This window comes from Larimichthys crocea, chromosome XX, assembly GCF_000972845.2.
Source record: "Larimichthys crocea isolate SSNF chromosome XX, L_crocea_2.0, whole genome shotgun sequence".
Taxonomy (NCBI): domain Eukaryota; kingdom Metazoa; phylum Chordata; class Actinopteri; family Sciaenidae; genus Larimichthys; species Larimichthys crocea.
This window is the reverse complement of record NC_040030.1, coordinates 14,122,320-14,133,037: the sequence shown is the minus strand read 5'-3', so window position 1 is coordinate 14,133,037 and position 10,718 is coordinate 14,122,320. Positions and strand designations below refer to the sequence as shown.

At 40.5% G+C, this 10,718-nt stretch overlaps 1 protein-coding gene across 5 annotated transcripts in view; it reads left to right on the top strand.

Annotated features, from left to right (window-relative positions):
• Window positions 1-10,510, top strand: part of LOC104935576 (kinesin-like protein KIF21A) — a 36,558-nt gene extending 26,048 nt beyond the window's left edge. For 3 of the 5 annotated variants that reach the window (XM_019278189.2, XM_019278188.2, XM_019278185.2), the window contains 16 exons: window positions 1,617-1,718; window positions 2,232-2,397; window positions 2,686-2,706; window positions 3,407-3,464; window positions 4,689-4,740; window positions 4,902-5,116; window positions 5,321-5,566; window positions 5,655-5,687; window positions 5,788-5,924; window positions 6,008-6,092; window positions 6,182-6,271; window positions 6,364-6,522; window positions 6,614-6,731; window positions 6,806-6,976; window positions 7,098-7,297; window positions 7,414-10,510. In XM_019278189.2, the coding sequence (XP_019133734.1) occupies window positions 1,617-1,718; window positions 2,232-2,397; window positions 2,686-2,706; window positions 3,407-3,464; window positions 4,689-4,740; window positions 4,902-5,116; window positions 5,321-5,566; window positions 5,655-5,687; window positions 5,788-5,924; window positions 6,008-6,092; window positions 6,182-6,271; window positions 6,364-6,522; window positions 6,614-6,731; window positions 6,806-6,976; window positions 7,098-7,297; window positions 7,414-7,471 (1,911 nt within the window). In that variant the 3' untranslated portion in view covers window positions 7,472-10,510. The remainder of the gene's footprint in view (window positions 1-1,616; window positions 1,719-2,231; window positions 2,398-2,685; window positions 2,707-3,406; window positions 3,465-4,688; window positions 4,741-4,901; window positions 5,117-5,320; window positions 5,567-5,654; window positions 5,688-5,787; window positions 5,925-6,007; window positions 6,093-6,181; window positions 6,272-6,363; window positions 6,523-6,613; window positions 6,732-6,805; window positions 6,977-7,097; window positions 7,298-7,413) is intronic. The other 2 variants (XM_019278186.2, XM_019278187.2) reach the window with 2 other exon arrangements.
• The last annotated feature ends 208 nt before the right edge of the window (window positions 10,511-10,718 follow it).

Genomic DNA, 10,718 nt, shown 5'->3' with positions numbered 1-10,718 from the left:
GTGTTCCCCAGACTAGAATATGTTGACAATAACACCTCCAAGAGTAAAGACATTCTCTTTGACTAATTCTGGGGCGTATAGTATTTGGGGTGTGATCTTTGGGTTTAAAGTATATCCACCATCACGAGTTCGTCAGAATGCGAGACCGACTCAAGCACTTCAGGTGACTTTGAGAGTGTCTCTAATTCTCCTTGGCCAAGCGTCAATAAATAATACAGCATCAGACATCAGAGGCTCCTAAACTGTTTCTTCCCTCCTGACCTCACCATTGACCTTTGACTTCAGCAATTTCTCCACAACAATCATGACTAACCGAGGTCAGGAGATAGGGCTGTCTCACTCTCTAGACACAATAATGTAGAAGCTGCGGCAGATAACAATGTCGGACCACTAAGTATAAACAATTTTCTTGTTTGTAGACTAATGAGCATTTATGGACATCGATTAGTAATGGCATTTTGAAGGCGGATAGACTTCTTCAAAATTGAGGTGGCATCATGCCATGATAAGTGTATTGATCAATGCTCCTTTCTCCTTCATCAATAAATCTTCCAGCATAAAACATCTTGGACGTGTGCACTTTATCTCCACTGACTGAAATGACCGTTGATTAATACAAAGCCAAGCTAAGCTAAGATGGTGGTAGCATTGTGTTAACACAGGATTTAAGAATCAATCTTCTTGTCAATGAAAGCAGTAAGTGTATTTCCAAAATCCCAGACACGCTATGGGACAAATATTCCAATTTCTTACATGCCACTGTACTCATGTGTTATTACTCTCGGCTGCAGAGGAGGAGGAGACACAGTGGATGTGACCGCAGTGATCAGCTCCTGTAATTTATCAGAGGCCCGCTTCCTTCTGGATCATTCAATCACTATGGCCATCAATAAGGTACCTATAGACCGTGCTGACTTAATGTTGTTTTAGTCGTAATGGTATTAGTGTGTCTTTGTTTGCATTCACATACACTGCATTTACCTCTATAAGTTTATGATCCCAGCATGGTAATCTATATTCACAACCACGTATTACCTGTGAGGGAATTTCTAGCATGTAACATATGGGGTTACGCAGGATCAACCATATGTCTTGAGGTCAATGTAGACGCCATGCTGATCATGACTAACCGAGGTCAGGAGATAGGGCTGTCTCACTCTCTAGACACAATAATGTAGAAGCCTCTGCAGATAACAATGTCGGACCACTAAGTATAAACATATTTTCTTGTTTGTAGACTAATGAGCATTTATGGACATCGATTAGTAATGGCATTTTGAAGGCGGATAGACTTCTTCAAAATTGAGGTGGCATCATGCCATGATAAGTGTATTGATCAATGCTCCTTTCTCCTTCATCAATAAATCTTCCAGCATAAAACATCTTGGACGTGTGCACTTTATCTCCACTGACTGAAATGACCGTTGATTAATACAAAGCCAAGCTAAGCTAAGATGGTGGTAGCATTGTGTTTAACACAGAGATTTAAGAATCAATCTTCTTGTCAATGAAAGCAAGTAAGTGTATTTCTCAAAATCCCAAGACACGCTATGGACAAATATTCCAATATTCTTACAATGCCACTGTACTCAATGTGTTATTACTCTCGGCTGCAGGAGGAAGGAGACACAGTGGATGTGACCGCGGTGATCAGCTCCTGTAATCTATCAGAGGCCCGCTTCCTTCTGGATCATTCAATCACTATGGCCATCAATAAGGTACCTATAGACCGTGCTGACGTTGTGCTAATGTTGTTTTAGTCGTAATGGTATTAGTGTGTCTTTGTTTGCATTCACATACACTGCATTTACCTCTGTAAGATTTATGATCCCAGCATGTTAATCCATCATACATGGATCAAATAGAAGATAACATGATATCTTTTATTGTTTTTATATTATCTGTATCTTCTTAAATAAATGGACTGTATGAATTTGATGCATGTTGTTGGTTGTTGTGGCAACTTAAATACAATTCGTCTGCTCATCGTGATCTTGCTTTCGTAGCCACGGCTCCTTTATAAGATTGAATCTAATGAGGCTTCAAATAGGCCAACATGATTAAATTAAGTTTCAATTAGATTAGATAAGATTAGATTCAATGAAACCTAATTGGTCCAGTGAGGAAATGCATTCAACTCAGCAGAAAGGAACAAATGAAGAAGTGGAAGTAATCAGAGACAACTAAAGGTAAAGACATAGATGACCCATCTGCTGTGTGGTCATTATCAGGGTCTGCAGGCGTCTCAGAAAGATTCCCAACTGAAAGTGATGGAGGGCAGGCTGAAGCAGACGGAGATCAACAGCGCCACCCAGAACCAGCTGCTGTTCCACATGTTGAAGGAAAAAGCTGAGATCAACCCGGAGCTGGACGCCCTGCTGGGCAGCGCTCTGCAAGGTGGGAAACGCCACAACAAATCGGTGCCGTTCTAAGCATGTCAAACACAGTCACCTTTTTTTAAATCATAATTTCTTTCACCATATGGCTACGATTTATTTTGCACGCCTTGAATTGATACTTCTCGTGGAAATATTACATCATAAAAGAAAACATGTCTGTCTTTTATTGAATTGTTCATGAAACAAAAACCCATAAGAAGGCCTGTAAAATAAAGAGTAGCCCTTTTCTCATCTCTGGGTTTGATTTTGATTTGATTGTTTTCTTTGTTTGTTGGTGTGAATTCAGAGTTAGGTTACCTCTCACCAGGTGAGTATGAGATGCATAGCAATGTGTTTGAGAGAGTATGGCACATGTGCACTATAAGATTTCCACTAAATTTACACTCAATTAAAGACAAATATTTCACTTCGATGTTGGGCCAAAAAACTCATATTTAGTTACCCTGCCTATACCCTGCCCTATATATAGAATCAAGACAAGATGTAAATGTATTGTAACTGATATGTTTCTTTAACATTTCAAGCACATTTAGTGCTTATGGTATTTCTCAACTAAATCCAGAAATCTTGTAGTGTGCATTGACCCTCAGTCCTCTTTTTGACTAACCAGTTGAAGTAACTCTGCCATGACGTGCATGATGTGTTAAGTTACCCCACCTGCTAGCAAGCCCCACTTACTCAGGTTGTCGCTAAAACTAAAACAGCAGTAAACATCCACGCTGCAGCAGGATACAGCCGTTTGTGCATTTCTGTGTTTATATCTGCAACACTGTAGCTACCAGTCGCCTTACACTAATGACACTCGATGTACCCCTTTGTCTAAAACTAAACCTGGTGACCCCTGACCTTGTCATGAACCGCTGGAGCTGAAATTGTTGTGCTGGAATATTTAGCTTTCTGAATAGATGTAAAAATACACTTTGTTAGCAGATATACATATATACTACTTATATAAATCCCTTTTTTTTTCTCTATGTGCATTAATGTGTATGTGTTCTACTTTACAGAGAATGGAGATGACAGCAGTAGTGACGAGTCCGCCACCAGTCCGGCCACGGAGGGCAGGTAAACGCAAACACACATTTTTAACCTTTTTTCAGGTCAAAAATAGGCAGCTTATGTATTTTTATGTCTTGTTTACAATGACTAGCGCTTTCTTTAAAGCACAGGTGTAATTGATAACATTCATTTTAATTTTAATTAAACTTCCTGTGTCTCGGTATTGTAAATACCGGCTCACTGGGTCACTTAAATGGAACAAGCCTCCGTTAGTGTTATTAATTACACCTGTGCTGTGGAAGAGGGCACTGCTACATCGCACAGGTGTTTTCAGTTCTGCCTGATTAGACTCAGGCTCAGGTTGAGGTTTGTTCAGAGCTGGTAGTTCCAAAATGTTACCAGCCTACATGTGCTAATACGGATGATATTAGTACATGTACAGATGAAGAACATTTGAACCAGGATGGAGATGACAGACATCAATCAAACAGTCTGCCCAAGCCTACACAGTCCTGTGCAGAGGTCTAATGAAAACACCTGTGTGTGGATGGACACTTATATACTAGCTTATGACATGAAGGAAGGGGATATTATTGGTATATACTGTAAGTACATTAGCTACAGATACAAAAACAACCATTTATGCTCTAAACTGCTCATCCCTCTGAGTGTTTTGCTTTAATACAGAAAAGTTTTGCTTTGTGTGTACAATAAAAAAAAAAATGATAGAACTAATATGTGCATGTCAGACAAGAATCAAGGCTTATTCAAAGACGTCCCCATTACAAAAAATGACAAAATATACAATAAAGTTCGAACTAACTATTCACAGTGGAAAGCTAAAAGTTTCTTTTACATTTCACAGTCCCATAGTTTAAGAGCCATGTAAATGTTTTATAGCCATGCAAATACATGGCAATGTTGGTGTTATGTATAATAACATATAACATATAACAGCAGCTGGCACACATATATAAACAAAACATCAGTGTACCTACTGTATATATGCCCAGACAATAACACAATCCCTCCCCAGTCACTGCTAGAAAGCCATACATTTGATTTGTATAAGTTTATAGGTCTCTTCATGTAGCATTATACTCAGGTCAACATTATAGACAATCAATTTTTCTTATAGTTTGGTTCGTGACCAAATACTTGCACATCTAATGACATCTTTAGCTGTGCTTTTAGCTACAATGCTAAACTAAAATGATAAACGTGGTAAATATATATATATAATACATATTTACTTAGCATTAACATTGAAAATCCCTGACTTTGTTTCAGCACCCTGGCATCAGATCTAATGAAGTTATGTGGTGAATCCAGACCGAGGAAGGTACTGTACTGTGCATCTGATACACTGATTCACAGACCGTAACAGTAAAAGTCCAAAACATATTTTTCCGTTACATAGTAGAGATTTATTTGACAGTTACTAACTGCTTCATTGACTTGTGAGTTAGCTGAATATCGAGCCAAACTTTTCTGGTCCCTCAGGCTCGTAAGCGGACCACCACCCAGATGGATCTGTTGTATGCCAGCAGTGGGGATCTGTCCTGCGAATCCCCCACCGGAGACTTCTCTGCCCCTCTGCTGCCCCTGTCAGAGCGTTTGGAAGGGCCGGCAGACACGCAGGGTCACGCACTTGGTCAAGCCCCCGACCGCGAGAAAACAGTTTCCCCATCTGCACTGTCTGCCAGGCCAGCTGGCATGTAAGTGTTTAAGACATTGTTTTCCAGTGGCAGACAAGATATTCTGGTGGATATTTTTTGGTGCTTGGATTATTATTACAAGTTCAGTATTCAGTACAGATTCATTCTAAAATGTGGAAAAAAGTTTGGTAAGATTCAGTCCACACTTCCAGCCTAATGAAGTCTTATTTATTACTGACTAACTGACTCTTTTGCTGTCTGCAGTTCTGGATCCAGGTCACCTACAGGGACTGAGAGGAGGCAACTGGAGCGGTCGCCCCTCAGCCGAAGGAAGGCGCACGACAAAGGACCCACGCCGACACACATCCCAGCACCTACACACATCCCAGCACCTACACACATCCCAGCACCTACACACATACCAGCACCTACACACATACCAGCACCTACACACACACCTCTGCTTAGCACAGCAGAGGCTAAAACTAAAGGCAGCGACTACAGATCACTGTAAGTGAGAAGCACCGTCAGTAATGATGCTCTATTTTTTCTTTCTTTACATTTTAAAGAGCTTATAGTTCATCTTTTTCTCATTCAGGTTGGAGGAGTCACCTGTATTTGAAGGCCACAGGTAATGTTCATCTCTGAAGTCTCCTTTTTAAAACGCAACACTTTTAAAATACAAACTTCAAAAAAACATCTTTGCTTTTATCACGTCTTGTGTATCGTAGAGGTGTGATCAACCCTGTGACGGCGCCTAAGAACAGCCGCGGGGCCAAACTTCAGTGCGTCTACGTAGCAGAGGGACACACCAAACCTGTTCTCTGTGTAGATGCCACAGATGATCTACTCTTTACAGGATCCAAAGGTTAAAGGCTAAATTGTTTGCAGCTCAAAAAACATTTATTTCTCCTAAAAAAGTCTAACTTTGCTTTGTGTGCATGTTTTCAGACCGAACATGTAAAGTCTGGAACTTGGTGACGGGTCAGGAGATCATGTCTCTGGCAGATCATCCCAGCAGTGTCGTCTCAGTCAGGTACGAGTATACAGCAATAGTATATGTTAAATTGCAGTTATAGTATTTAGTGGTACAGTAGTACAAGGAGTCTTTTTTTTATATTTCAGGTACACTTCTAGCCTCGTCTTTACTGTTTCTACTGCTTACATCAAAGTCTGGGACATACGAGACTCTGCCAAGTGTATCCGCACACTCACGTAAGTAACACTGTGTCTTCTTCGTCTTCCTCTTCTTCATTTTTGCAATTACAATGCATCTAACTATGATTTTGTATATCTGTGGATGTCAGGTCATCGGGTCAAGTGGGTTCAGGCGACACCTGTTCCTCCGTCAGGAGTTTATCCATCCCACCAGGAGAGAGTCAGATCAACCAGATTGCTCTCAACCCTTCTGGCTCTTTCCTCTATGCTGCCGCTGGCAGTGCTGTGCGCATGTGGGACCTCCGCAAGTAAGTTCAAATCAGATCAGATCAGAGTTTTAGTTATGCAAATCATTCAGATGGAACATAAATAATCCCCTTTTTTACAATTTCTCTCTAGGTTTGTGTCCACAGGGAAGCTGACTGGCCATTTGGGACCTGTCATGTGTCTGACTGTTGACAAATTAGGCAGTGGACAGGATGTTGTCCTCACCGGCTCCAAAGACCATCATATTAAAGTAAGAGACACACTTTACACTATAATTACATTCCTATTTCTGTGTATATTCCACAAACTCTTTGTTTTTTTCAGATGTTTGAGGTGGCAGAAGGTGTTCAGGGCAGCATCACCTCCAGCCATACGTTTGATCCCGCTCATCAAGACGGCGTGGAGTCTCTTGCCGTACATGGAGATGTTTTCTACAGCGGCTCCAGAGACTACTACATCAAGAAGTGGGACTTAGCCAGTCAACGACTGCTACAGGTACGCTGACACCAGAGCAGCAGAAATTAAAAGCTTTCCCCCCACCCAGGTTTGAATTTATGTGGGCTGAAAAAACTTTTAAAAACTACAGCATGTAAACTCTGGCTGTTGTTTCCTCTAGCAGTCTGTCAGTGCCCAGGCAGACTGGGTTAGCGCTCTGGGCGTGGTGCCAGGTTCTCCGGTGCTGCTCAGCGGATGCAGAGGAGGGCTGCTTCGCCTCTGGCACGCCGACTCACTTGCGCCCCTAGGCGAGGTCCGGGGACACGACAGTCCCATCAACGGCCTGGCTACTAACAGCAGCCAACTGTTCACTGCCTCAGAGTGAGTCACGAATACTCATTTGAATTCTCATCACCAAGTCGAGCTGCGATTCTGTCAAACATACTAAATGTTTAAATGGAAGCGTTTTTAACTTTCTCCTGTGTGTCTTTTGTCAGTGACCGCACGGTGAAGATTTGGGAAGCCAAAGGGTCTCTGGAGGAAGGAGTCCACTGACACCTACTTCATCATCATCCCCAGACAGACCTGAAATCGAGGATCTCCTACTGGCCTTCACCCAGTCAAGATGAATAATTTGTTAGGCAACTACAACGTCAATAACTTGTGTTGGATGGAAGCCCAAAGTGGTTCTGGTTCCTGAAAGGTCCCAGTCTGAAAAATAATCTTTAAACAACGCTGATACTCAGTTTCAGGAATCGGGATCAGTTTCAGGGAAGTGTAATTAGACGCGATTGACCGTTCTTTTAAGCTGAGCGTACTTCCTGTTTTTTTTTTAGTTCAAGACGGATCACAGTGGAGCCCATCAAGTCTCCAGTAAGGCCACAAGGACTACAGAACAGCTATGCCGGACGGCAGCGTTCAAAACTGCGACAGAAAAAATGAAATGAAAGTAACAATATGGATACATGGATCTTAGTCGACTCAGAAGCCTCTCCTGTGCTTTCTACATTCCTCTCCTCAGTTCAGCACTACTAACAACGTGGATACCTTCTATGCGTATAGTCGCTTTTGCCGGCACTGTTGAGAAAACAAATAACTGGATTTGGCTAAATGCCGGTCCGTCAAACTGAGTCTGCGTCCCAACACAAAACACAGAGATCTCCTGCTCTCTGTGTGAGTGTGTTTACGATGTGTTGTGTCTTCCTGTCTTTGCTCTCCAGGTCATTTTGGGTATGTGTGTGTGAGTGTGTCCTCTGTAACCAAGGACCAAATAACTACTGAAACTCTTCCGGTGTTACTGCCAAACCCTCTAGTGAAACATGAGAGGCCTCTACCATACTGCGCTCCTTTGACAGGCGCCTTTTCCCTTCAAATTTCTGTATTTCCTCTAGTGTTAAGTAGTGTTTTCGTCAATGTTAAGTTCATTAAATCAACTGCTGACTGGTATTATCTCAATAATAACAACAATAATCATATATACCAAAGCTTAAAAGCTATTTAGTTAAGCAGTCACTCAAACAGATGTAACACAGTAAACTGGAGTTGCAGCGGCATACTGATACCATGTTATACATACACTTACCGTGTACTTGCTTATCTATGAAACAGTATTAAATTCTACTGTATTAGTAAAATAAAAATAACATAACACAAATTTGGTGAAATTATAATAAAGCGTTCAACCAAGACAACTATTAAACCGTTAAACTGTTGCAACTCTACCACAAACAAAAGCTTTCCTTTAGCTTCCTTGTCAATTTGCACTAAAAAAGTAGTCTATTGAATTGAATTTAATTGAATTAATTGAAATATATGATTTAAAGTTAGCTTAACTAAGTCAAATTATTTGAATTCCTCGTTTCAGGTGCTGTAGTTACTGCTACTCTGCTAGGCTAGGCTAATAGCTTTTAGCAGGACTAGCTCAACTGGATCAAATTTAGCTGCTGCCTTATTTATGTGTCATGACAAACTTTTTAAACGCAGCAAAGAGATAGGAAAACGTGGGTGAATTAGCTTTCACCACCTAGCCTTAACTAGCTAGCGTGTAGCGGTTTTTACCACTGTTTTTCAAGTTTGATATGTTTTTTGTAAGCTCTGTGGTACAGGGATTTTGTAGACAGTGAAAGAGATGTCAAAAAGCTTGGCTCGGCTTTGTAGGGCAGCGCAGTTGTCCAAGTTTTTCAAGAAAAACAGTTACCTTCAGTTAAACCCTGCTCTTTTAACTGATTGAAATTGACTTTTCATCAGGCAGAATAGCTGTTACATCCAGAATAAAACACCGGTATCTCAGTGTTTCCCAAACAGCTTCAATATTTCAGTCAATCATGTGTCACAAATAGCTGCTGGGTTTCTGGTTTCAGTATTTTCTTTCGACAGTTTCCAACCATGTGTAGCCTTGAAGTGTTTTAGTTTCCTCTACCTAAATGGCTTCTACTTTCCTTCACACTCCTCTCTGGCTTCTCTGACCTCCATCTTTTAGGTCTCCAGCAAACATTATCTTTGATTTTTGCTTTGAAACGGTTACTCACTGAGTATTTACTTTCTCAAGCTGTGCAACACTTCAAAAGCTGAAGTATGACTCTGGCAGCAAGTGCTTTTAGGAAGCCTTTGCTTGAGTCCTAAGTCATTCATGTTGATAGCCTCGAGTCATGGGCCATGCGTGTTTGTGAGAGCATCTGTTCCTGAAAGGTATGTGTGTGTTTTTCAATCCAAATGTTGCAAAAAGTTCTCATTCTGTTCAACTCTGCTGTCTGTAAACTGCACGCATGCTGCAGTTAACCATATCAAACATCATTCAATCGTTTAAATGTGAGTCTAAAATGCTATTTATTTATTGTTTTTCGTAGATTTTTGACTTTGCTGTCGTGTCTACATGACCAGTCTGCGATTTTGACCTCATTTTCATCTAATGCCTCTGATTTCTTAGCATTATAGACGATGGACTGCTCATATGGGATGGTTTTCTCCATAATCAGAGCTGTATTATCATCGCCTGGCATCGCCAGACTAATTCACAAATGTAAATTAATACCAGAGCAAATGGAACATGAGCCTTCAGATTCATCTGGTTCCCAGGCTAGTATTATCAGTGCCTGGGAACCAGTAATAAATCCTAAACTGTGGGTAATGACTAAATGCGGACTATCCCTTAGGCAACCATTTCATTATGAACGACTGTTTTATGAGTATCCTTTAAATGTATTGCTGCTTTTGTTCGGATATTGGAGGTAGTCAATGGGACTCAAATAATTGCACTGAAAAATCTGATTGTTTGACTTTAAATCCTAAATGAAATACAGTAGATTAATTACATCAACAGGTTTTCAGTCCCGTTGACGGCACATGAATTTCTAAATGAATAACTCCCAAAAGGAAGCAATATGAGCTGTGAGTATTCCTAATTGATGATAAATCAGATGCTGCTTAAATTCCTAATTATCTCTCTAATTGTAGTTTTTTGATTTTGAAATTTGACTGTAAATCTGCTCTTGTGTAAATATGACTGTTGTTTTCTTCCTGCTGAGTCTTCTTCTGCATAATTTCAAGTGATTGAAATATCAGATGCAGTGTGAAAATAAAAATATGATTTCACAAGCGTGATGTCTTTATTTATTTATTTATTCTAGTCATGTATTAATGTGTTATGACCACATGGTGGTAGTACTGTATAATGACAGGTGGTGTACTAGCTATGTAATTTTATTGGATTTCAGATTTTGCCAACTTTCATATTTGTGAGTTTGAAATGACACGGTTAATTAAAACTGCTGCTGGCAGTCTGTTTTTCATATTTTATTTAGTG